This window comes from Falco biarmicus, chromosome Z (genome assembly GCF_023638135.1).
Source record: "Falco biarmicus isolate bFalBia1 chromosome Z, bFalBia1.pri, whole genome shotgun sequence".
Lineage (NCBI taxonomy): Eukaryota > Metazoa > Chordata > Aves > Falconiformes > Falconidae > Falco > Falco biarmicus.
This window is the reverse complement of record NC_079311.1, coordinates 61,113,938-61,140,347: the sequence shown is the minus strand read 5'-3', so window position 1 is coordinate 61,140,347 and position 26,410 is coordinate 61,113,938. Positions and strand designations below refer to the sequence as shown.

Genomic DNA, 26,410 nt, shown 5'->3' with positions numbered 1-26,410 from the left:
CACCCCCACCCCCACCCCTCCTCCCGTGTTCCCACCCGCAGCGGCGGCCGCCGGGCCGCGGGGAAGGCGCTGCCTCGCTGCGGGGGAGGCGGGCCGTGCCGCGCCGCGCCGGAGCGCTCGCACCCCTTCCCCCGCAGGAGTGCGGGGCCGTGCCGCTCCCTCGCCCCGGCATGGAGGAGAAGTACAGCGGGCAGGCCTTGGCTGGCGGCGGCCTCCTGGGGCCTGTGGATGTACCCAGCGCCCGGTAACGGCGGCGGGGAGGGAACGGTTCGTCGCTGGGTGAGGCGGGCCCCTTCGGCGGGCGCTACCCGTGGCCGCCTCTCCCGCTGGGCCGGGGGGCAGCGGCCGTCGCCCTTCGGCCCGCCGGGGGCGGTGGGAGCCGGCGGCCTCAGCGGCGTGAGGCGCGGGCGGGGCGGGCGGCGGCCCTGCGTGGCCGGAGGTGCAGGCTGCACTCTTCTCTTACAGGCTGACTCGCTACATCGTGCTGCTGTGCTTCGCCAAGTTTTTGAAAGCCGTGGGCCTCTTCGAGTCTTACGACCTTCTGAAAGCGGTGCACCTTGTGCAGTTTATTTTTATAGTGCAGCTGGGGTGAGTGTGCAGGGGGTGAAGCCTTGTCCACCGCCGTTACAGCTTGCTTTGTCTACAGTGTTATTTGTCAGCATCAAGTTTATACCGTCCATTATGTTATTATCAGTTAATTAAAGAGGAGAAAGCATAGCAGTGGATCAAGGAAATACTCTATTCATATAAGTTTTCACCCATATCTCTAGTCACTGTAATTTCAGAATTATATAATAAGTTAGAAAGGACCCATAAGGATAATGAAGTCCAACTCCCTGCTCCTTGCAGGACTACCTGAAACTAAACTGTACGGCTAAGAACATTGTCTAGATGCTCCTTGAACTGTGACAGGCTTGGTGCCAGTATCATTTCCCTGGGCAGCCTGTCCCAGTGACTGACCAGCATCTCAGTGAACAACCTTTTCCTCATGTCCAGTCTGAACTTCCCCTTGCAGTTTCATTCCATCTCCTTATGTCCTATCACTGGTCACCAGCAAGGAAACCGGCACCTCCCCCTCGGCAGCACGCCTCGAGGAAGTTGCAGGCTGTGATGAGGCCACCCTTCAGCCCTCTCCAAGCTGAGCAAGCCGGGTGACCACAGCCACTTCTAAGTTTTGCCCTTGAGACCTTTCACCATCTTGGTCACCCTTCTGTGAACACACTGTCAACAGTCTAATGTCCTTGCATTGAAGCACCAACAACTGCACACAGTACTTGACATGGGGCTGCAGCAGTGCAGTGTAAAGTGGGACAGTCACCTCCCTGGACTGGTTGGCCGTGCTGTGCTTCATGCACGCCAGGACATGGTTGGCCCTTCTGGCTGCCAGGACACACTGATGACTCATACTCAACTTGCCATCAACCCAAACGCCCAGCTCTTTCTGTGGGGCTGCTCTCCAGCCTCCTGTCCCTCAGTGTGTATGTATAGCCAGGATTACCACATCCCAAGTGGAGAATCTGGCACTTGCTCTTTTTAAAATTTCATACTGTAGTGATTGCCCAGCTCTGTAGTCTATCCACGTCTCTTCTTTAAGGCCTCTTTACCATTAGGAAACTTCAGTGTTTCTGCTACTTCAAAACTAGTCGTATTGCGACAGTACTGATCGTGGGAAACTTGGACATGTCCACATTTTCTTAAGAAGGGTATAGAAGACAAGCTTGCTTGCTTATAATTTGTATTCGTATAGTTCTTGGGAGCTTCAACTGCTGTTTTTGCCTGATTGAGAGCTGAAGTTTAGGAACTAACAGCAAATACACAGAAGCATCCTTTGCAGACACAATCGTGCTTCATGTTTACCTGATAATAGAATCATAGAATGGTTTGGATTGGAAGGAACCTTAAAGGTCATCGCATTCCAAGACCCTGCCGTGGGCAGGGACACCTTCCATGAGACCAGGTGGCTCAAACCCACATCCAACCTGGCCTTGAACACTGCCAGGGATGGGGCATCCACAGCTTCTCTGGGCAGCCTGTTCCCAGGCTGCTTCACCACCCTCACAGTAAGGAGTGTCTTCCTAATATCTAACCTAAATCCACCCTCTTTTGGTTTAAATACATTCCCCCTTGTCCTGTTGCTACATGCCCTTGTCAGAAGTCCCTCTCCAGCTTTCTTGCAGGCCCACTTCAGGAACTGGACAGCTGCTACAAGGTCTCCTCGGAGTCTGCTTCTCCAGGCTGAGCAATCCCAACTCTCAGCCTGTTTTCATAGGAGAGCTGCTCCAGCCCTCTGATCATCCTTGTGCCCTTCCTCTGGACTTGCTCCAACAGGTTCATGTCCTTATTTTGGGGGCCCCACAGCTGGATGCACTATTCCAGGTGGGGTTTCACCAGAGCAGAGCAGAGAGAGAGAATCGCCTCCCTCGACCTGCTGGCCATGCTTCTTTTGATGCAGCCTAGGTATCCTAGGCTTTCTGGGTTGCAAGCACACATTGTCAGGTCATGTTGAGCTTCTTGTCCTCCTCAGGGCTGCACTCAATCCATTCCCAACCTAGCCCGTATTTGTGCTTGGGATTGCCCCAACACAAGTGCAGGACCTTGCACTCGGCATTGTTGAACTTCATGAGGTTTGCCTCTCAACCTGTCAAGGTCTCTCTGGATGTCATCCTTTCCCTCCAGCCTGTCAACCTCACTGCATAGCTTGATGTGATCAGCTAACCTGCTGAGGGTGCACCTGATCCCACTGCCAGTGTCACTGACAAAGATGTTAAACAGTGCCAACCCCTGAGGAGCACCACTCACCACTGGTCTTGACTTGGACATCAAGTTATTGACCACAACTCCTTGAGCGCAGCCATCCAGCCACTTCCTCATCCACCTAGTCATCCATCCATCAGATCCATGTCTCCAGTTTAGAGACAGGGATGTCATGTGGGATGTGTCAAAAGCTTTGCAGAAGTCCAGGTAGATGACATCAGTCGCTCTTCCCTTGTCCGTTAAGACTGTGACCACATCATAGAAGGCCACCAGATTTGTCAGGCATGATTTGCCCTTAGTGAAGCCATGCTGGCTGTCACCAGTCACCTTCTTATTTATCATGTGCCTTAGCATATTTTCCATAGTTTCCAGGAGGATCTGCTCCATGTTAGAACAGCCACCACAGCTTATGATCATGCAGTTTGTGCAGCCACCACGCAATGGCTGATCAGCTGACTGAAGAACAGGTTGCTGAATTCAAGGAAGCTTTTTACCTATTTGATGAAGATGGTCGTGGTACCATCACAGCAAAAGAACTGGGGGTTGGGGCAAAATCCCACAGAAAATCTTCTCTCTACAACTACCTGAAAGGAGGTTGTGGGCAGGTGGGAGTAGGTGTCTTCTCCCAGGTAACAAGCAACAGGACAAGAGTAAACAGCCTCAAGTTAAGCCAGGGGAGGTTTAGATTGGATATTAGGAAAGATTTCTTCACGGAAGGGCTGTTGACGCAATGGATGGTAGAATCACCATTTCTGGAGGTGTTCAAAAAATATGCAGATGCAGTGCTTAAGGACATGGTTTCGTGATGGACTTGGCAATCCTGGGTTAATGGTTCAATTTGATGATCTCAAAGATCTTGTCCACCCTAAATCATTCTATGATCTTGTCAGGCACTGATGTGGAAGAGCATTTCTGTAATAAACTTGGCAGAGTTGGTACATTTGGAACCTCATTTTTTCCTTTTATTTCAAATTTTTCACATTTCTGAGCTTTTCACATGCGTATTCTGAAGCACCATAGTCTTTTTCTTTTTCCCATCATTTACTCTTGATCCCAGTTGAGGAAAACGCGTGCTGTTTCTTTCTTACCATTTCTAACAAGGCTGTGTTTAGCATTCCATATGTGAATAAGCCTTTGGGTGTATGTATCTTGCTAATAAAAAGCATAGTATTATTTCTCCCCAAAACTAAGGTCAGTTATTTTGATTTTTGTAAATCACGGGTAGACTTCTCAATTAGCCATTCTCTGGAGAACTTGCATTAAAGTTGACAAGAACTAAAGTTCACTTTTCATCATCTTTGTACTGGTATCTGACGTGTAATGTAGCAGGGAAAATAAAACCAGTGACTCTGGTCAGTGTGTTTTTAAGAAAAATGCAGAGGAAGCTATTTTGTAAACTGAGCTTAGTAGGAGAGACCTAGTTGTTTAGAGCAGGCTTGAATAAAAAGCTGTTTATGTACTAATAGAGAAAACTTTCTCCTTTTAACAGGTCCGCATTTTTTATGGTTTTGTTTCAAAAACCATTTTCTTCTGGAAAAGTGGTAACTAAGCGTCAGGTGAGTTGACATATGTAATAGTGATTTGATAAGCTTTGTAGATAGTTTTGACAACGTGGCTTTTGCCAAGAGTAAAAGTGGAACAAAGTTTAATCCACTTGAAGATGTGGTTGCAGTTTCTAGAAGTGTGTAACTAACTTTGTGTCTAGTGCACTGTAAAAAACAACCAGCATTTGTAGGTTTTGTTAGCTCCTTTTGACAGTGTTGTGAAAAGTTTGGTCCTTGGCTCCATACAAACATGTCTTTTGAGGATTGAATTTTCAAAAAGAGCTGAAGTCTACTTAGCCGATTTCGCCAGTTCGGAAGGTCTAATTCTGGACTGGCAAAATGTCAAAGTCCTCCAGTCCTGTCCCCCAAGCAAAAAGAGTGGTTTCTGTATGGTGTGTTGTGTTGTGTTGTGTTGAGGAGCTAGTGTAACTGCTCTTCAAACCCATCTTGAGTTCCCAGTACCCTGAGAAGTTAAGAGCAGGGCCAGGTTGGGACCTGCTATTTTGTATGAAATAAATTTTCTTCACCTGCTTTGTATTTATCTTGGTTGTATGTAACTATGCAAAAACTTCATTCATGCACGGTGTTAACAGTGCATATGCCAAGTAGAGACAGTCTGGAGGATAGCCTGAGAAGTGTTCCAAATGTCAACTGCTTTTGTGTTTAGATACATATGGCAGAATTTTAAAGTGTGGACAGGAACAAATTGGATCTTTGATTTTTGTTCAGAAGAATCTGTCCAGTTACAGTTTCACTATTGCTAAAATTTTTTAAATTGGGGATTTTTTAGATGTAATGTTTGTCATAGGCACTTTGTCTTGTTTAACGTGTTTCCAAAATTACTTCTCTTCAAAAACTTGCATTAGAAGTTAATAATGTATTGAATAGCTGAATTACAACCTGCTTCCTGAAGAAAGAATTTAACATGTGCATAAATACTTGTAGACCTAGGGTCTTAGTCTCTGTATCTTGAATGTTTTATCTAGCTCTGTATGTGTTTATCAGATATATGCAATAGATTACAAAATAAACAGCATCTTTGACAGGTAAATAGACTTAATTTTTTTCAGCCTTTTTGTCCAGTTTTTTTGTTAAGGAGATCTCAGATTATACTATAGAATCTAGTACTGTGGTAGAAAAGAAGTAATTAATTCTGTTTCATAATATGTCCAAAAAACCCTTTGTTGCCTGGCAAAGTAGGTAAGAAGATAATCATACTCTGAATTTTGCAGACACTGCAGAGCATATGTTTCCTTTATATTTCTACAGCTACTGTGCTAATAATGCTAATAATGGGGCATTTATTTTGAAACTGTGGAGAAATAATAATGAAATACCTTTCTTTTGTAGTGGATCAAAATTTTTAAGCATGCTGTTGTGGGATGTATCATTTCACTCTTGTGGTTTTTTGGCCTTACTCTTTGTGGACCACTGAGGTAATTATGTATTTACTGTAAAGAATTTTCTCTCTATTTAAGCTAATTTTGTGATCTTTCCCTGTCTTATTCTTTTTTTTTTGTTTTCTGTCCGTCAGCCCCTTGTCTTATTTTTTTGAAATTTTAGATGAATCTTTATGCTCTTTCCTGTGAACACTGTTGTGCTTGGGAAAAACTACATGTAATTTTCTGCAGAACTTGTAATTTTCTTCATGCATTCTTTGACAAGATACCAGTGAAATTCTTGACAGTGCTTAAACTATTGATGTGAGTGATACAACAAGATCGCTGTTTTTCTGGCTATAGTTTTCATCATTTCCCTAGACTCATTAATGCAACCCCAACTGTTTATTTAAGGGTTGAAGTCCATGACTTGACAACTAGTGTTGGCAGTTTGTATTCCTATGCCAGGTGACTAGACTCAATCTCTGCATTTGTTGTAGGGCACTTGTACACATGTGCTGTGTTGGACTTGGGTAGCATTAGGGCATATACTGGGAGAAGAATCACTTCACAAAATCACAGAATGGTTTGGATTGGAAGGGACCTTAAAGATCATCTAGTTCCAACCCTCCTGCATGGGCAGGGACACCTTCCACTAGACCAGGTTGTTCAAAGCCACATCCAACCTGGCCTTGAACACTTCCAGGGATGGGGCATCCACAGCTTCTCTGCGCAGCCTGTTCACTCTCACAGTGAGGAATGTCTTCCTAATATCTAATCTAAATCTACCTTATTTTAGTTTAAAACCATTACCCCTTGTCCTGTCGCTGCAGGTCCTACCAAAATGTCTGTCCCCATCTTTCTTATAAGCAGCCCCCTTTAGGAACTGGACAGCTGCTATAAGGTCTCCAGGGAGCCTTCTCTTCTTCAGGCTGAACAACCCCAGTTCTCTCAGCCTGTCTTGCGTGGTTTGTTAGCAGTACTAAGTAATTATAAAGAATAACATTAGACAGCAACATCAACATACAGTTGATGTATTAGAAAGCATCTTTCATTAGAGAGAGGAAGGTAAAGCCTTAAATGATGCATTTTATGAAGTTGAAATTTTATCTTCTATACACAGGAGAAGGCACACCTGAGATTAATAGGACTTTTAATACTGTAGTGCCTTTCTGGATGCTTGCAGTCTTCCCAAACAGAACCAGTAGCATGGGCCCTAACAGGCTATATTTCTATGTGGAGAACAGCAGAAGCATTTGGTAAATGTGACAGTGATTATTACTTTCATGTTCTGCTCTGAAAAGCTGTCAGTATAGCTTATTAGTCTGCCTTTGTCATCTGAAGCAGATTAGTGTGCAAGTTAGAATTTCTTGTTTTCAGTAATTAAGAGGTTCTGAGGTTTTATAAACTATTAGACCATCAACACCTCAATAAACACAATGTAATAGAACAGCACACGACCTCTCTTTTTTCTGGGAGCCAGAAACTTTGGGTTAGAGGAGGTATTGTAGTGGGAATAATAATTCTATCTTGAGCAAGTCATTATCTTGTGTTATAAGAAGAAAATATAAGAAAGTAATCTATAAATGAGTAATTTTAATCTGCTCCTTGAGTTAGGAAGTTCTTAGTTTGTGATATGTCTAGCTGTCCACATCTAGATCTATTACTGGTAAAGGCAAATAGATTCGCATTTATCCTTTTGAATTGTTTAAATTTGTTGAAATGACAGGATGTCTTTAACTGCTGTGTCATTGAATTTTAGGTGAAATAGTGTACATCAAGCTTGTGAGATAAACTCCTTGTAAGTGGATGTAAGTGTTTTATTTCATTTTTTATAGGACATTGTTGCTGTTTGAGCACAGTGATGTGGTTGTGCTATCACTCCTTAGTGTCTTATTCACAAACTCAGGTGGAGGACCAGCAAAGGTATTTAAAAATGTTGGTTTATCAAATGCAAAAAATACCGAATGCTAGAAATTCAAGTACTTCTTTACCTGAAACAAACAATGTTCATAGAAACTGTGGGATTTTTTAGTTTAATTAGTGGTGAAATTGTAAGATTTACTACCTGAAATAATAAAGATGACATTGAAAGCAAAACAGTGGGTGAACCTGTTGGAGATCCATGTCAAGTACCTGAGAGGTTTTCTGTTTCTAGGTGGAAAAGAACCTTGAGAATTATTTTTGCACGTCAGCATTCTTTGTAATGAGGTTTTCAGTTCAAACTGACAAAAGCACATACAAATGTGTAGTGGCACTGGCCTTCAGACACTGAAGTCTAGCAATACAGTCTCCAGATCCTTGCCTAGCCTCTTCAGTGTCTATAGGTTTTCACATACTTTGTTTTTTCTGCCAGAAAGTTCTCTAAGTACTTTAATGTCTGCATGAGCCTATATGTGCTGAATACTTGGGCCCAGTCTGTCACTTAAGCAGAGGTCTATGCCTTTTGTCTGAGTTGCATTACAAAAATTTCGCAAGGTTCTCTCCAGCTGTGTGCTGTATCAACCCTGAATGGAGTGAGCTCATCCCAGCACCTTGAAGTCTTGGCTACTTTCACTCGAAAGCAGTGATAGTTGGAGAAAGGTATCTTATGATGTCACATACCTGAGGCTAGAGTACTTGCTGTGTAAGAGGAAGTCAGGCTTTGGTGTTGCCTCAGACTGGGAGCTTTTTTTAAATTTCTGTCTCATAAATGCTGCTGGAGTCCCCCAGTCACTTTTAAAAAGGCTGGCCATAAAGTGAATAGCACAGTCATCTGCTCTGACACTCTACACTAACCGCCCTCAAACTGAGATGCTTAGGGCATCCAGCATGAAGCGTTTCATGTGGAACAAAAAATTTTTCTCCAGCCAACCACCCAAAGAGTAGATTTAGAGCTTCAGAGAGGCTCTTTGTCAATCTATCTTAGAGGACCAGGCTTGACAATTAAGCTGCATATCTAAGGCAGTAGAAACAAAGAAGCAATAACCCTGTCCTCTGAATATTTCAGCTTTATGAACTGTGGCAAAAAGAAGTCAGCTGACTTTCTGAAACAAGAATGTCATAGCTGTATTTGGCTTAGGAAAATGAACTGTTGTAGTATTTTTTTATCTGTAGAGCTCAGGGTTTTGCCAAGATGAATACGAAAATTGCAGTGTTACAAGTCAGGGTGGTGAAAGCTGGGATTTCATAGCTACCTCTGTCCCTTCCCCAGAGAAGGACTTCAGAGCTTTGCTTTCTCAGAGCCTTTGCACAGTGCTTTAGCCTTTACTTCCCCTAAGACAAAATTCTACAGTTTGTCCACTAGATCTGCTTTATAGCTCCTTGATGCTACAAAATAGGAAGTGATCAGGCTTAAGTAGCTGTGCATTCTGGCAGGCAGAAACACCATGAAGAAGGAAGCAATCATACCTGAAGTTCATAAGATACAGGCATCTAGCTTGCTACAGTGGTGATTTGCTCTGAGTTCTGTGGTAAATCTGAAAACCAGAACAAATATAAAATTATATTGTTACAGTCACTTTAAAAAAAAAAAATGGTGGGTTTTTCATGTTTTTCTTACTGAACTGAAGTATGAACTAAAGTATGCTTGCATCGATCAAGAAAGAGAGAGGGAAGGGACTAATTTCCTGTATTTTTTATATTAATCTGTTAAAGCACATTATAAAAATATTTGGGATGTGGTTTTGTTGTTGGTTTCTTTTTCTTCTTACAGACAAGAGGTGCTGCATTTTTCATCATAGCTGTCATCTGCTTGCTACTTTTTGATAATGATGACCTCATGGCTAAAATAGCAGAACATCGTATCCTTTCTTGTTGTGTGTATGGGCAAGTGCCTGTATCTGGAGCAGAGAGAATGTGAAAGTGAGTGCACTGAATTATACAGGCTTGCATTTTTCTTGATAGGAATCTTAGCTTTCAAGGATATTATAGCGTAAGATTTTACCTTTACATCTAAATACTGATACTTAGAGCTGAATGAATGGCATTACTTACTTTGATAACTTAGAACTCAGCTGTAGATTTTAAGTTGTAATTAAAGGCTCCTTGCTCATTTGCACGTATCAGACCACTTAGGATTGCTAGAAGCTTTTTTGATCGGCTCTCCCTGGTTTTTTAGAAATGCTAGATATAATGGCTGTAGCGTAAGTGTGTGCAGTAAACTGTTGACAGCCTGGCTGGCAGTCCTTTCCATACATCCAGGAAGTCATAGAATCACAGAACACAGAATGGTTTGGGTTGGAAGGGATCTTTAAAGTTCATGTAGTTCAACCCCCCTACAATGAGCAGGGACATCAACTAGATCACGTTGCTCAGAGCCCCATCCAACATGACCCTGAATGTTTCCAGGGATGGGGCACCTACCACCTCTCTGGACAGCCTGTTCAGGGTTTCACCAACCTTATCGTAAAAGATTTCTTCCTTATATCTAGTCTGAATCTACCCTCTTTTAGTTTAAAACCATTACGCCTTGTCCTGTCACAACAGGCCCTGCCAAGAAATCTGTCCCCATCTTTCTTATAAGCTGTGGCGAATGAAGAGACGGACACAGCTTGATGCAAGCAAATGTCAATTTATTGTACAGCAGCACGAGTTTATATACACTTTCAGAAGCTGCGCGTTCTAAACAGATTGGTTCTTGAAGCTAAGCCTTGCATACTAGGCAATCCCCGATTGGTGGTTAACTACCATCAATTAACAGCAAGGTGTTACCTTTCCTTGGCGCCATCCCTCCCCCACTCCCCTGTGCTCTGTATCATGTTAATTGTTGTCTAGACAAGCTCGAGCACATTCCCCTCAGCTAACTGATTGCCACTTTATGGTCCTGATTTCCAGGCCCCCTCCTGCAATAAGCCACCACTGCATGTTATGGAACACTTCTTTGGCTAGTTCAGGTCAGCTGTCCTGGCTGTGTCCCCTCCAATGACTGATGACGCTCCAGCCCTCTCTCTGGCAAGGCCCGAGAAACCAAAAAGTCCTTGACTTATTATAAACATTACCTAGCAACAACCATCAGTGTGGTACCAACATTGTTCTCACACCAAATCCAAAACAGCACTGCAGCAGCTACTAAGAAAATTAACTATCCCAGCTGAAACCAGGAAAATTACTGCAGGTGGGGTCTCGTGAGAGTGGAGTAGAGGGGCAGAATGACCTCCCTCAACCTGCTGGCCATGGTTCTTTTGATGCAAGCCAGGGTACAGTTGGCTTTCTGGCCTGTGAGCACACATTGTCAGCTCATGTCCAGCTTTTCATCCACCAGTACCCCCAAGTGCCTCTCCTCAGGGCTGTTCTCAATCCCTTCATCCCCCAACCTGTATTGATCCTGGGGGCTGCCCCAACCCTGGTGCAGGACCTTGCACTTGTCTCTGTTGAACCTCCTGATGTTTACATGGGCCCACTTCTCAAGCTTATCCAGGTCTTGAATGGCATCCATCCCTCAGGCACCTCAGCCGCACCACTCGGCTTAGTGTCATCTGCAGATTTGCTGAGGGTGCGCTCAATTCCACTGTCTGTCATTGAGGAAGATACTAAACACTGTTGGTCCCAGTACAGACCCCTGACAGACACCAGTTGTCACTGAGCTCCATCCAGACATGGAGCGCTGACCACTACTTTCTGGCTGTGGCCATCCAGCTAGTTCCTTATCCACCAAACAGTCCATCAAATCCATCTCTCTAGTTTAGAGGGAAGGATGTTGTGGGAGACAGTGAAAGGCCTTACAAAAGTCCAGGTAGATGATGTCCATAGCTCTTCCCTGGTCCACTGAAGTAGTCACTCCATCATGGGAGGCCACTAGGTTGGTCAGGCAGGACTTGCTCTCAATGAAGCCATGCTGCCTATCTCAGATCCCTTCCCTGTCCTCCATGTGCTTCAGCATAGCTTCCAGGAGGATCTGTTCCATGATCTTCCCAGGCACAGAGGTGAGGCTGACAGGTCAGTAGTTCTCAGGGTCCTCGTTTCTAGCCTTTTGAAAAATGAGTGCTGTATTTCCCTTTTTCCAGTTGCCAGGACTTCACCTGACTGCCATGACTTCTCAAATATCATGGGGGGTGGCTTGAAGATTGTTTTGTGCTTATGTAAATGTGGTAATCTCAGTTCAGCTGCTGTATTGAAAAGTGACGTGAAGTAGCCTGCAGTAGTTCTAACAATGGACTTAAAGCCGCAAATGGAAGCTGGCTAACATGCTTTCAGAGCCATGGAGTAAACTGGAAGTGTTGAAGTTTTCAACACATCATCCCATCATAGTGAAGTACACTGGCAAAAGGTGGTACATCTAAGGATGGGCAGTAGAAACAAACAAGGTGAAAGTAAATTTTCTCAAGGAAGGATGAAAAATGGAATTACAAGTGCAAATGGTATATTCAGGAATAGTATCAATCAATCCAGAGTTTTCAGTGAGTAAATTCATTGTTAAAGTGTGCTTTGGTAGGCTTCCCAAAACCTGTCAGGTTTTTAGTATTTGCTACGTTGTGCTTGTCAATTACTTTTTGTTTTCTAAAGTTTAAATATTTAGAAATTGGAAAAATACAGATCATATTTTAGACACCTCACTGGTTTAGTGCTTTTAGTGAAACTTGATCTGATTTTTAATGCTGTTGAGTATATTTTTCAATTAACTTAAATCCTGTATCATGACTGCTGTGCAGTATTTAACAGTGACAATGTTCTGTTATTTCAAAATACTTGAGGTTTTTTTCCCCCAATATTTGTAACTGTTTAATTTCTAAGGAAATATTTTTATCCTTCCTAAATTTTAAGGAGATGACAAACCTTACAGTTCAGTTTGCTTACATCTGCTTTCTGTGGTCTTCTGCTATCTCTACCTGCTCTTTGGTTTTAAAAACAAAATTGTAAAATAAAACTGTTCCTTAATATTTTTTTTATTTAGCTGAAGGTCATCATGATAGTGCTCTTACCCATGTTCTGTATACAATCATTGCTTTCCTGGGTGTTGCAGATCACAAGGTAAATAACTTGTATTTTAGTAGGTTAATATTTCTCTTAAGTTTTGTAGGTAAGAATTTTACCAGCTCACACCTAATCCAAGCCTAGATGAAAACAGGAAAGTTAAACATCCCCACCCCATATGGGAACTGAACTAGCACTGTAATTTTTACATCCTGATTGAGTATGAGCAGCTTCAATACAGCAAGCCAAACCATACAATATTCAGCTTATATAGCTGATACGGGTTTTGCTGTAATGTATAACCTAAAAAGTCTCATTAAAATTACCATGAAATATTCCGTCATCAGTGTTCTGGATGTTCGTAATGCTTTGCATACATGCTGTTTCTTGCTCACTTTTTTGGCCTGTGTTTTCTTGCTGCTTCTTTATCTTTCCCCAGTCTTTCCTTGTATCTGGAATCTGCATCCTTATTCTTTAGACACTTGTATCTGGAGGCACAGATTCTGATACTTCTGCTCAGTAGTATAGTCACATTATAACTGGTGGCATGAGTAACAACTGAGTATCAAAATCTTACCGTATGGAATTGACCTGGCTAATTGAGTTGTTTGGTTAGCTTAGTCTTGTGCCAAGTGGCTGCATTGCAGACTATGACGGAAAAAAAATACAGAGCAGCTGAGAAAGTGTCAATATAAAAATAAATTAAATGTTAGGGAGACTGGTTAACTGTGCTCAAAACAAGTGTGATATAAGGGAGATGAGGTGCTATGTGTGTATCTTGTGATTCATTTATGGAACAGTTGTGAAGGGAAGAAAATACTATGAAGCACTATGATACGGTGCAATTAAAGGTAAGTGATGGAAAGGTTTTCAAAAGCTTAGAAACCCAGGTGACATGGTACTTTTGTGATTTACGTATGCTTTCAACAGCTTTTTAATAATGGAAGATAGGAAATCAAATTCTGTGTAATTTTTCTTTTTCCTCGTATGCTGTTCACTACCAGTTCACTGCTGTTGTATGTCAATTAACACTATTGAGAGTTTTAAACTTCAAGTCTTATTAGGGTGTTGTGTATAGTGCTGAGGTATAACTATGTATGCTGTGTTACTGTTTTTGAGTAGCAATTACAGGAAATGACCCTGTCCTTGGCTTTCATTGGTAAGTTAAGGAAAGCATATTAATCTTCTTTCATGTCAGCGTCACTTTGTTTGGAGTGAGATATTTGAATCCTAAGAAATGCTAATGGGATCCCTCCATGTTTCCAGGGCGGAGTATTGCTTCTTGTAGTGGCATTGTGCTGTAAGGTTGGTTTTCACATCGCTTCCCGAAAACTATCTGTAGATGTAGGTGGAGCCAAGCGTCTTCAAGCTTTGTCTCATCTTGTTTCTGTCGTTTTGTTGTGCCCATGGGTCATTGTCCTCTCTCTGACAACGGAGGTAAGATAGCAAGTACAAAAAATATATTTTTTTGTAATGCTTCTGCTTGTCAAGTACAATTTATTTTAAATCTTTCCTCTAAAATATCTTTAAAATTCCTAAAGTTACCATCATTTTTGTAGTAAGCTCTGTTTGAAATTTTCCCTCTTATATTTTTATGTTTATCTGTGTGATACCTTGATTTCCTCTTTTGTGTAATAACTTTGTTTCATCTTTCTGCCTCAGGTATTATATCCTGGATTCATATAGTAACATTGCACAAGTATTAATGACAATAAATGCAGGGCTCTTTTATCCTGAGGAGTAGATTACTGTAATTTAAAGACATGTTGGTTATGCCTGCGTGCTTAGGGAGAGCAGACCATTGCTAACATGGTGTTGCATATGGTGTTGCTTTTAAGCACATTAAAGTATTTAAAATAAGCTTCTGCAGTGCATATTAGCTATGTGCCTCTTTCCATAGCTGGAATGTTGAGTTTGTGTGATACACTGAAAGTATAAAATAATTTATGTTTTGATGGATTGCTGAAAACATTTGTAATGAAAGTGACCTAGATTTAATGCTGTATATACAATCACATCTAATGGTGAACAGTCCTGTTTGAAATGTATTCTTTGTTGCAGAGCAAAGTAGAGTCTTGGTCTTCTCTCATCATGCCTTTTGTAACAGTCATCTTTTTTGTTGTGATCCTGGATTTCTACGTGGAGTCCATATGCTCTGTCAAGATGGAAGCTTCCACATGTGCTCGATACGGATCCTTTCTTATTTTCATTAGTGCACTGCTTTTTGGCAACTTTTGGACTCATCCAATAACAGACCAGCTTCGAGCTATGAACAAGCCACCACACCATGAAAGCACAGAGCACGTTCTTTCTGGAGGGGTGGTAGTGAGTGCTGTCTTCTTCATCTTATGTACGTATTCTTACTTACCTTTTAATAAATCTGTTGTCCATGTGACTGGGAAGCCAATCAGAAAATGGGTATGTGCAGAATTCTTTTGGATGAGCTTTTATAGTTTCTTCTGAATAAAAGAGGCCTGTAACTTTGTGCTCCTTTACTGTCTGTCTACAAAAAAAAGAATGCAATACATCTTTTCTGTTGTGGAAGTGATGATCTAATCTTACATAGCAATGAAACCTAATTATAAACCTCAAGATGAAGTTGACAATCACTTTGCTGCCTGCAGATTTCATGTAAGCTTTGATTGTTGATAAAACACATTATAAAATAGCTGTGAAGCTTAGAAACAGCAACTGAAACTTCAATACTTTCCTTGCAGCTGCAAATATCCTGTCCTACCCCTCCAGGAAAGGGCAGAAGGGTACCCTTATTGGCTATTCCCCTGAAGGCACTCCTCTCTATAACTTCATGGGTGATGCATTACAGCAGAGCTCTCAGTCATTACCCCGGTTTATTAAGGAGTCACTGAAACAAATCCTTGAAGAGTATGATTCTAGGCAGATCTTCTATTTCTTGTGCCTAAATCTGGTAAGTGCGTGGTTGGTTTTTTTTCAAACCAAATCAGAGTAGTATATACATAGTACAGTAAGAAGAGTTATTCTTTAAAGGTTTCCCATGTTCAATTGTCTTTAAAGTGGGCCTTGATAGAGTAGTTTCATTAGATGGAATGTTAAAATAGAAGATTCTTATGCTAATCTCGCAGTAGGTGGCAGATTACTTTGATTTGTTGTCACAGTGGTAGCACTGGTTCTATGTGTAACTGTTATACCAGTAAGTACTTGTATGGTCGTATGCTTAAGATTGAGGTGTCTGAATGTTACGAGCAGGTAAGCTGAAACTGGTAAGGCCTTCAAGGATGGGGACAACAAAATAGTAAGCGTGGGATTTACTAGTGACATTTTGGAGTAGGCTGGTTTTATTTCTAGCTTCTCTCTTTCTCAAATAGGAAAAGGTGAGGCAGTAAGCAAGACTGATAGAACCTCATTTGCAAAGTTCTCTGTTCTTTGGCAATTATCCAAGAAAACGGGGAGAAACTTGGATAACTTTAAGGAATTCCATTGTGGAATATGAAAGACAAGAAAGAAAGTTCACAGGCAGACTAGTTAATAATAGTAAATCTTACAGGGAAAATGTATGTATTAAAAATGTTTCCTTGTTTACCCTTCTCAAAACTAATTCCTAAGGTTTAAACAGTGAACTATATTGGTAAAGAAAATTTTTACAGAACAGGTGTATAGACAGCATTGCTTTTAAACGTGAGTTGTTACAGTGTTTAATGACAATGCTTAAAACTTTGTCTGTACAATGTTAGTTTAAAATTCTAAATGAGAACTTAAATTGACTCCTGTAGAGGGTTGTTTTCTTAGGTCTAAGCCTTTTGGGAGGGTAGGTTCAAAAATGTCTTTTCATAAACTTGGAATGTATCACTTTTGTTCACTGTAGGAGAGAGAAAATGGTCTAGAAATACTTTGAACAATACTTTTGAAAATGGTCAAGTGTCCTGTGAAAAGAGTTTCCTGCTAGCTACCAAGGCATTAAATTACAAGTTAATCTTTGAAGCAAGATTAAAATTTTCTTTCATTTTAGGCTTTCACTTTTGTGGAACTTTTTTATGGAGTATGGACCAATAGCCTTGGTCTTATTTCTGATGGATTTCATATGCTTTTTGATTGTTCTGCGTTAGTGATGGGGCTTTTTGCAGCTCTGATGACAAGGTGGAAAGCAACTCGTATATTTTCCTATGGGTATGTATATTAGGTTCTTTAAGGACTGTCTGGAAATTACTCTACTTGCTTGTTTTCAAAATGCCCTGCTATAAAGATGTGTTTGGGATGTTTTAATGGTGCATGCTTCTTGTGGGTTTTTTGCTATGTCTCTTCTGTTCCTTTTGTGTTCATACTATTCCCCTCTTACTCCTGCGAAAAAGTTTATATCTACAGTTAAAACTGTATCACTATGAATATTATTTAGAAATCACCTCATTCTATATATGAATATATGTAAAAAAAAATGTTGAAATTCAGTGTTCATATGTTTCCATTCTGCTGACATAATGAAAATTTGTATGCTTAAATTGCATAGCAGTTTAGCAGTTTGAAGCCCTGAATGTACAGTATATATAAAAGTACATTAATATAGCTTTAAATTCTTGGTATTAGGACAGCTGTAAACTAGCTTTCTTGGTCAGAAATAAATAACCCATGAAAAAAGCATGATTTTGTGCCATTAAAGAAACAAATCGAAGCAATCTTAATGCTGTATTAAATGCTACAGCTTTATTTATTATAACTTTGAAATTTGTTCAGAGTACCTGTTCTTCACTCTCAAAAGTACATATGTTTGCTTTCAGGTATGGACGTGTAGAAATTCTCTCTGGATTTATTAATGGCCTTTTTCTGATGGTAATTGCTTTCTTTGTCTTCATGGAATCAGTGGCCAGACTGGTGGATCCTCCAGACATAGATACCAACATGTTAACTGTAAGTTTTGTCGTTCTGTTTGAATGTTCCTTGGCAGTTAATGGTTCATTTACGTTCATCTTGAAAAAGTTAAGGAGGGAGAAGTTGCATACTCAAGAGGTCTAAAATATGCTTTGACTTTTTAACATATTCTAATTTTAAAATCCAAAATACATCTAGTTTTAAAATATGAAAGTATATAGGGGTGAGTATTATGTAATTGTAACAGCTAAATAATTTTTTTTTCTAAGATGTTAAAGCTGTAATCTTTTTAGGTCGTGATCTTTCTACAGTGAAAGATACTAAGGAAATAATCTGCACAAGGCTAAATTTTGTTCTGCTGTTATGTCATATGACCAATGTAAATTGTTACAGAAAAGATTTTATATTAGTCTCTGAGAAGCCTCAAAACTCAGCCAGAATTCGTAACAATATGCTGAGTTGATATTCATAACAATATAGCATGAGCAATCATGAAGCTGTGCATAGCTAATAGTAACTACACCTCTGTGTCCTTACATTCCACAGCTTCTTCAGGGGCTCCCTACTTAAAATTTCAAGTTTCCATCCCTTTGTTCCAAATGCAATAGTTTATTTTCATCAAATTAAATATTTTATATTATGGGATTCTGCAAATCCAAGCCTATTAATTTGTCACAGTTCCAGCTTCACTTGTTCACCCCGCCTGCCAATTTGTGCTCTCCTGCTCTCCAGTAAAAAGAGAAAGATTTTTATGTAGACACAATTAAAAATGTGTATTGATGGAACTGAGGCATGATTTTTTTTCTTCTTCTTAATCTTCAATATTTGCTCCATTTTCACTACGGATTTTGTTTCTTGGGGGTGGGAGGGGTTAACCCCTCTACATGAGCACAGACTATGTAGCCAAGGAAAGGTGTCATAACACCTAAGAAGGAATTGCTTAACTCCTTTATTAGCTGAAATTACTCTTTAATTCTACTAGCTTTGCTAGTTTTTCAAAAGAGTAGAAGAATAGGCAGACCGATAAAAAGCACAGCTCAACCAGTAAAGCACTAGCTGCTGTCTTCAGTTAACTACAGTATTAGTGAAGTGCATGTGTCTTAGATACAATATACAATTTTAATTTTGCCAATGAAAGCAAAGCAAAGGTTGTATTCAAAACACTTTATGTGGTTTTGGAAGTAAATAAAATCAATCACCCCTTCTTAAAACTCATTTTGCTATCTTGTCCTGATTAGTGGATACTAGGTTTTGCATTTTGGTGGTCATTATTCAGTGGTTTTTTGGGGAAGATTGGTGAGAATTGGCTTTTTTTGAGACAGGAAGAAAATTCCTTTGAAATCAGCTTGTATACTGAAAGGAATATGATGAGGAATTCACATTAGAATAATCCTTCTGTTGATGTTAATGTTTTCACAGTTCTCCTTGATTGGGTGCACACTGTTTCTGTTTACCGTGTTCTAGAAAATAAACTTGAACATCTGGGAGGATGTAGTGAAGTTAAAAACTTTTTTCCCTCTCACAGCCAGTCTCTGTTGGAGGGCTGATTGTAAACCTTGTTGGTATCTGTGCCTTCAGCCATGCGCACTCCCATGGGGCTTCTCGGGGAGGTTGTCACTTACATGATCACAGCCATTCTCACCATGGGCACAGCCACAGCCACGGGCACGTCCATTCCCACAGTGACCATGGGCACAGCCATGGACATTCCCACGGGTCTTCTGCAGGAGGCATGAATACCAACATGAGAGGCAAGTAGAGATGGTTGAATTGTAAATGATACATGTGATTTCTGGCAGACTTTGAAGATTTTCAGAATCAGACCCAGTACTATGCATCATTCTTGAAGTCTCTTTCCAGAAGTGATCTGGCAGCCATTTGATATGATGTACATTAATTTCTCAAACTGTTTCTTCATTAATGAGTTTAACTTGAAGAAACATTACCTGAAATGGTTCTTTGCATGGCTTTCTTAGACGTAGATTATATCTAAGGACCAATAAAAAGCATTAATAAACAGTCTTCACTAGCATTTATAATCAGTCATTGTAACCCTTATTGAATAAGCTGAAAGTCCCTGTTTCTAAGTCCTATCTGTAAATGAAAGTACAAGGTCTCTTATCTATAAAGTTAGTAGCACACTTCTAGGTATCGTGTGACAGCTGCTTACAAAAACAACTGGGGGAGGGGGTAAGAAGCAGAAGAACAAATTCAAACCAGTCATCTAGAATATGTTTCTATCTGTGATTCAGAAGACAAGGTGATAAAGAAGAAACTTTCTTTTACAAGTGTAAAATCAGAAGCTAACTGAGAAGGGCAATATATAAAAAATTTCAGCTTAGCTGCTGCTTAGAATTTTTTCCTAGTAGTTACAAAGTAGTTATTTACCAACTGCCTGGCTTATGAAAAAAAAAATGTACAAAAGAATGATTTTTTTATGTAAGCTTGTCAGAACATAAACATTTTAGCAAATAGTCTCATATTTCATTGGTTATGTTCTAATTCAGCAGTCTGGCATTTTTGTGAAATCTGCCTATACTCTTAGCTATTTCAGTATTCTTTCAAATCCTGACGCTTGACTAGCACTAATCTTGCAAATGGTTAGCAATTATTTTTCTGTGCCCATTCAATGTACATTAAGAATGCTACCCACCATTAAAGCAGTATAAAGTATAAAATGCCTAGCAGTAGCAGATAGACAATCTTCTTGTGAAATGGGAGCAGAGCTGGCATACAAAAACCAAGTGCTACATTAATATCTGTCCGCATTAGCAGGCCAGTGCATTTACACTGATCATTTTATCCTCTGTTAAGGATCAGTCAGTCCCTCTATACAGTTTAAATGATTATGCTATACAGTACAAATCCTACTAACAATTTAAAGACTATTCACGTTTGGTTTAATCTGCAAATGCCTGCCTAGATCATTGCACTGTAGAGTAAAAATGTTTTATTTCATTGATCTGTAATTAAATATTAGAAAAGCTAAATGTTTTATTTAATTTTGCACAGGTCAGACAAAAAAAAAATAGTTGCCTCTGTTTAGCTTGAAGGGTATTTACCAAATTTAATAAAGCTTACTATGTTTCTGCTGTGGAACATACACATACATTTTAAACAGAACTTTTCAGCTTAATCACTCCATTGATTTTGTTTCCAGGTGTGTTTCTGCATGTGTTAGCAGACACTCTCGGCAGTGTTGGTGTTATCGTATCCACGATATTCATTCAGCAATTTGGATGGCTCATAGCTGATCCACTCTGCTCTCTTTTTATTGCTACATTGATTTTTCTTAGTGTTATCCCACTATTGAAAGATGCCTGTCAAGTGCTTTTGTTGAGGATACCTCCAGAACAGGAGAAAGATCTGCATGCTGCTTTAGAAAAGGTCAGAACTACAATTCTAAATGTTTTCATATACAAACATACAAAGCTATAACTGTTCTTAATAATGACTAAACTCAAGTAGATAAGTCTGACAGCTTCCATTGTCTTAGACCACTTCATGTCTCAAGTTGTTGTAAATGTATTTTGCAGAGACATCACAGGATTACTGTTCTTTGCTTTTATGGGTAGTTCATGATTTCAGATATGCGTGGTAACAGCATGGGAAGTACTAAGAAAGTTACATAGCAATTCCCCAAAGCTGTGGCCTCGTTAAACTTGATGTGCACGGTTCAGGCTACAGGATTGTATCTTGAGACTGTAAAATTGCAGGTTTTCTTATTTCTCCATATCATAAAGGGCACAATGGTTCACAGCAGGTGAGATGTTTGTTCTAATTACTTTTTCATTCTAGTCCATTCTCTTCCTGTCTGCTGCAGTGTGGTATGTACATTGAGGCTGTACTTAGTCTTCACTGTTGGCTTACTTGGAGTTCCTGCCCAAATCTGTAGTGCAGGCCTCAGTGTGGAGAACTCCTCTCTGTCAAAGAACTAGTAACATGTTCTCTGAGGATGCCATCAACTAGAGGCAGCAAGGAAGACTATCCTGATGGTGTCCTGTCAGTTAGTAGAGAGGGAGAAGTGTTCTCGTCTGCATGAGAAAGAATAACATCACAGTAAAACAATGTGCTTGCTGTAGGTTGACCCCAGCCAGCAGCCAAGCATCCATACACCCAGGTGCTTGCTTCCCCCTTTACAACTACCACTGCCAGTGGGACAGGGAAGAGAAAAGGAAGAACAAAACCAAGAAAAATCTGGGGGCAATATAAAGGCAGTTTAACAGGTGAAGGAAAGAGGAAAAACCCAAACAAACAAGCAATGCAATGGAAATCATTCACTGCCTTCCATGCAGACCAATACCCAGACAAGTCCCTAGAGCCACCCTGGAAGCCCAAATTTCCCCCCCTCCCCCGCTTTTACTGCTGAGCATGGTGTCACATGGCTCGCAATATCCCTCTGGCCAGCTTGGGTCGGCTGTCCCAGCTGTTTCCCCTCCCCACTTCTTGCCCACCCCAGCCCACTCACCGGGGCAGGTGCAGAGTGGAGTGCAAAAAGAGAAAGCCTTGATGGTGCCCAAGCACTGTTCAGCAACGGCCAACACACTGGTGTGTTGTCAAAACTGGTTTAGGCACCAATTCAAAATGCAGCACCATACGGGCTGTTGTGAAGAAAGTTAAATCCATCCCAGCCAGATCCAGTGCAAAGATCAGTTTAAAAAAAAAATGATAAATTAAGTCCAGCTATGATAACTAAACAGCTGCTAATCCTGAATAGTACAGCAACAGATGACCCAGAAATAATTAAATGCCCAGCCAGCTTTTTGGTTGTCCTGACTGTTGATGTTACTCTGATTTGTACACTGAATCAGTTTTTTCACATCCTATTTAGCATGGCATTCTGCTGGGTTTTTTCATTTAGCTTGACTTTTAGCTTCTTGTCTTTGCCAGTAGTAGCAAGATGACCTTTCAATACTACGTATTTCTGAATACAGGTCAGCTGGAAAGTTGCTTTGCTATACAGCTTTGTTTCACTGGGAAATATTTGCCACCATTATCCATGTACATACACAAGTTTAAAATGTGTTCTTAAAGTAACTGTTGCTAATGTAATTTCTTTACAGATTCAGAAAATAGAGGGGGTCATATCCTACAGAGATCCTCATTTTTGGTGTCACTCTGCAAGTGTTGTGGCAGGTACCATACATGTGCAAGTGGTATCTGATGTGATGGAACAGAGAATTGTACAGCAGGTAAGATGCAAGGTTTTTAAACCCTCATCACAGAATAGTCCTAACCCATGGGATTCCTCCAGGTGGGTCCTTTAAGGGGCCAAAATTCTAAACTCCACTATGTCATGCTCACTGCAGCCAAGCCTGTCTGCAGCCTCCACAATTAATGTTTTAATGTCTTATTCTTTAGCCCTTTGTCAGTCATAGGCTGAATCTGAAGCTGCTGTTCATGATTTATTTTTTTTTTGTAACTATTAGTTAAGGTCTCAGAGCTGATCTTTAATGCTGTACATTCCCTTGCCTGCTAGCTTGGAACTCTAAAACACCTGCAAAACCAAAACAACAAAAAAAGCATGTGATTTTTTTTTCTCACTGTTGCAAGCGTCGCTGCATCTGGTCTGAGAAGACGGACGTTGCTTTCATGCTGCAAAACAGTGGGGATATCTGGATGCTAATTGTGGGTTTATAACTGACTTACTAGTATGTGTCTGCCTGGGTTTTTTGTTTTCTTTAAAACAAAATTTTTCCCTTTTTTAAAAGATGACTTCTTCCTAAGTTGCAAAGGCTTGCAGAACAAAAAGTTCTGCGGCTTACAGAAGTTGCAAAGCCGTACGTACCCTCTGAAGCTAGTCTTTGCTTTCCAGAAAACTGAATTCTTTATGATGATATTTTTGTCAATCTGAAGTATTTCAGAGCCAGGATACTGCAAGTTACTGGGAGATGCATATAAAGTGTAACACTAATGTTAACCATACTGTTCTGTGCAGGTTACAGCAATTCTCAAAGATGCTGGTGTAAACAACCTAACTGTCCAGGTGGAGAAGGAAGCTTATTTTCAGCACATGTCAGGACTCAGTACAGGATTTCAGGATGTCCTTGCAATGGCTCAGCAACTAGAATCCATGAAATACTACAAAGATGGTACTTACATCATGTGATACAAAGTTGTGCTTGCCAAAGAAGGTGTAAATTGTGAAGCTGTAGGATTGTATTTTTGTCAGGAAATCTTGCATGTTTTTATGCATGTACATGAAATTACATGTACAGAAACAAATGTACTATATATTTGAAATTTTTAAGCATACTATCTTTATTAAAATTGCATCAGGATGTTTTTATATAGGAAATAAGATGGACTAATTTGATGTACATGTGAAAATAACTGAAATCTGAAGTACTGTGCTTGGTGTTTATTAAACAGAAGTCTTGCAACTTGTGGATGAGCACAGCTATATTCCATACTTTAAGTATGGAACATCATCATTATAATGTCATGTTAGCAGTGGGAATGGAAATAATTTATATTGAAATGCAAATATAATCAACTGAAAATTATTTTTCTTTCAAACATAGCTCGAAGACTCATTAAATGAAAAAAAGGTACACCTTTATTATGGGGAGTAAAAACCAACATGAAGTCATGGGTTTTGCACACTGTTAGATAATAGAAATATACAGTTTTTATATTATGTCTAAGCATACAAATCTGATTTCTAAACTTAATGCATCAGAGCAAATAGATGTTACCATTTTAAATTTATATCAAATTATTTTTTTAAGGAGAGAAATCCACAGTTTAACAGAAATTGGGAGGGGAAAATATTTCAGACACTTTTCTGTTTCCTGGGAATACTCAGGATCAAAAAAACAACTCTGTAAGATAATTTTTTTGTACTTTTTGTATTATTAACTGTAAATGCAATAGTTTGAAGCTTAATTAATCAGCATCATAGCACTTGCTAAACTTCACCTATTCAAGATACGTTACTCTGTCATTTACTTGACTTTTTTCATAATACCCTAACACAGTTGCAGCGTACTGTAGCCAGCTATACCTTTGTGTATTCCCCAAGGAAGCAGTCCTGGTTTAGAACGCTGAACTGTGACAGTAGTCTGGGACTTGCCAAGTTGCTGAAACAAACTGTGAACTGACACTTTTTGACTGGAAAGAAGAGTGTGTTTAAGAAGGAATTGCGCATGTTGGGGTCTTAATACTGCAAAGAAAAGAAATCTCAGTCTTCAGTGAAAACCTGTTAACAGGGTCATAACTCCTCAGAAGTGTTTATCCTTACATCTGTTTACAGTCTCCCTGTGCCCCCTTTTCTTTTTGTCTGAAGCACTTAAATTTTATTTCCCTTGGAATTCAGCAAATCAGTTCTTAGTTAGCAAGAATGAGTACGTTTCTCATAATAAAAGTCACATTGCTTTTACATTGATGATGGCACAAATCACAGTCCCTCATTTCTTGAGATAGCACTGCAGAACCAGTAGAATTCTCAAAGCTTGATCCTGTTTTCTTCCGATTTGTGGCACTTCAGTGGTTTTCTCACCTTGCCTTCTCCAGAAGGCTCAGGTCACTGAATAACAGTGCTCCAATTAGACACAGCCTATAAGCAGGGTGATCTTACGGTTTTGGAAACCGTTCTTGGACAAAAAGCTTCAGTTAATATTTACATGCACCACTTGTGTTTGAGGTGGTAGTACTGGAGCTGACAGCATTTCACCAAACCAAGCATTAGCCCCCCATAATAGGTATGATAGGTAGGTGAAAAGGGGGGGAATTCTTTCCTTTTCAAATCAAGTTAGCTTAACATCATTGAAAAACCTTCATGCTTGCCACAGCTTTTCTCTGAGCAAATGCCAATTTATTACTTCAGCTGGTGGCAACAGGACCCAAAACAAATTAAGGTGGCTGGGACCATGTTAGATGATCGCAGCAGTGAAGATCAGCCCGTACCTGGATACTTCACAGGCAAGTGTAAACCTGCATCTTAACATGCATTCAGCAGCTTTCTGTGTACCCAACACACGTGAAAGGTGTTTTTTTCCTGGCTACCGAGACAGGAAGACAACAGCAATAAACATCTACCTTTAATTTGTTTAACAAGAGCCAGTATCTGGACGTGATCCCCCAAAGAAGAGTTTGGCCTTCCCCCCTGCAAGGTCTATTGGAACCCTGCTGTAAGGGCAGGTTTCAAATCGCAGGTGTAGGCCAATTGATTTATATTTTAATAAAATACTCTGGCAGGGGGTTAGTGTAGTCACTCCGTTATAGACAGACAGTTGCAACAAAACACTTTCAGAAACATTGAAAATGAACTGCATGGTTCATTTTAATGAATGATGAACTGTATCATACATCCAGCAGCAAGCAATGTATGTATATAATGAGGAAAAAATAAATGTGTTTTTCAGTAACGTTTTACGTAGTGCATCTTGACTTTTCTGGTCAAAAAATCAGTTGGGATGTGAAGGGGAAAGTACATTAAGAAAAAGCCTGTATGAAACGCCTCTGGGCTCAGCTCCAGCGGGTTGCGCAGGAGCTGGTCAGAGGGGGCAGCTTGACAATGGGCTGCGGGAACGGCCCCGCTGGGCGCTGCCCCCCCCGCGGTGCCGGCCGCTCGCCGCCCAACGTGCCTTCGCCGCGCTGCTGCCGGCGCGTCCGCACGGCCCCGGTCGCCACCGGGGGGGGTGGGTCAGTGCTTCGTGCCTGTGCTGCCCCCGAGGCTCCCCGCAGCTGCCGGGACGCCGTGGGGCGGGGGGCTGCCCTCGCACAGGCCCCGCGCCGCCGGCACAGGGACTGAGCACGGGGTCGCTCCGCACGGCTGGGGACGCGCGGCTTCTCCTCCACCGGGGTTTGCGGCAGACAGCGCTGCGCGGGGGGGAAGGGCCCCGCAGGCGCAAGACCCCGCAGCGGGCCCAGCGGCGCGCACGGCTGGGCGCCCCCCCGCCGGTTCCCCCACCCCGGCTGTTCCGCCCCCTGCCGGTTCCCCGGCCCGGCGCGGCGCGGCCGTGCCCCGCCCCCTCACCGAGCTCCAGGGGCGGGGCCGGG

The 26,410-nt window shown here is 41.0% G+C and overlaps 1 protein-coding gene across 1 annotated transcript; it reads left to right on the top strand.

Annotated features, from left to right (window-relative positions):
* The first annotated feature begins 40 nt into the window (after positions 1 to 40).
* SLC30A5 (solute carrier family 30 member 5) lies at positions 41 to 25,783 on the top strand. Its single transcript, XM_056324768.1, has 16 exons — positions 41 to 244; positions 466 to 588; positions 4,244 to 4,310; positions 5,649 to 5,734; positions 7,516 to 7,603; positions 9,372 to 9,459; positions 12,549 to 12,625; positions 13,835 to 14,005; positions 14,630 to 14,918; positions 15,286 to 15,494; positions 16,554 to 16,711; positions 17,317 to 17,446; positions 18,933 to 19,158; positions 20,568 to 20,794; positions 22,471 to 22,599; positions 23,346 to 25,783. The coding sequence occupies exons 1-16, from the start codon at positions 171 to 173 to the stop codon at positions 23,514 to 23,516; spliced, it is 2,313 nt and encodes a 770-aa protein (XP_056180743.1). The 5' UTR covers positions 41 to 170; the 3' UTR covers positions 23,517 to 25,783.
* The last annotated feature ends 627 nt before the right edge of the window (positions 25,784 to 26,410 follow it).

Bases quoted from the DNA above. Each gene is read 5' to 3' on its own strand.
- SLC30A5 (XM_056324768.1), top strand. From the start codon at position 171: ATGGAGGAGAAGTACAGCGGGCAGGCCTTGGCTGGCGGCGGCCTCCTG. The intron at 14,919-15,285 runs GTACGTATTCTT...CTTTCCTTGCAG, and splicing joins TGCTGTCTTCTTCATCTTAT to CTGCAAATATCCTGTCCTAC. The intron at 22,600-23,345 runs GTAAGATGCAAG...TGTTCTGTGCAG, and splicing joins AACAGAGAATTGTACAGCAG to GTTACAGCAATTCTCAAAGA.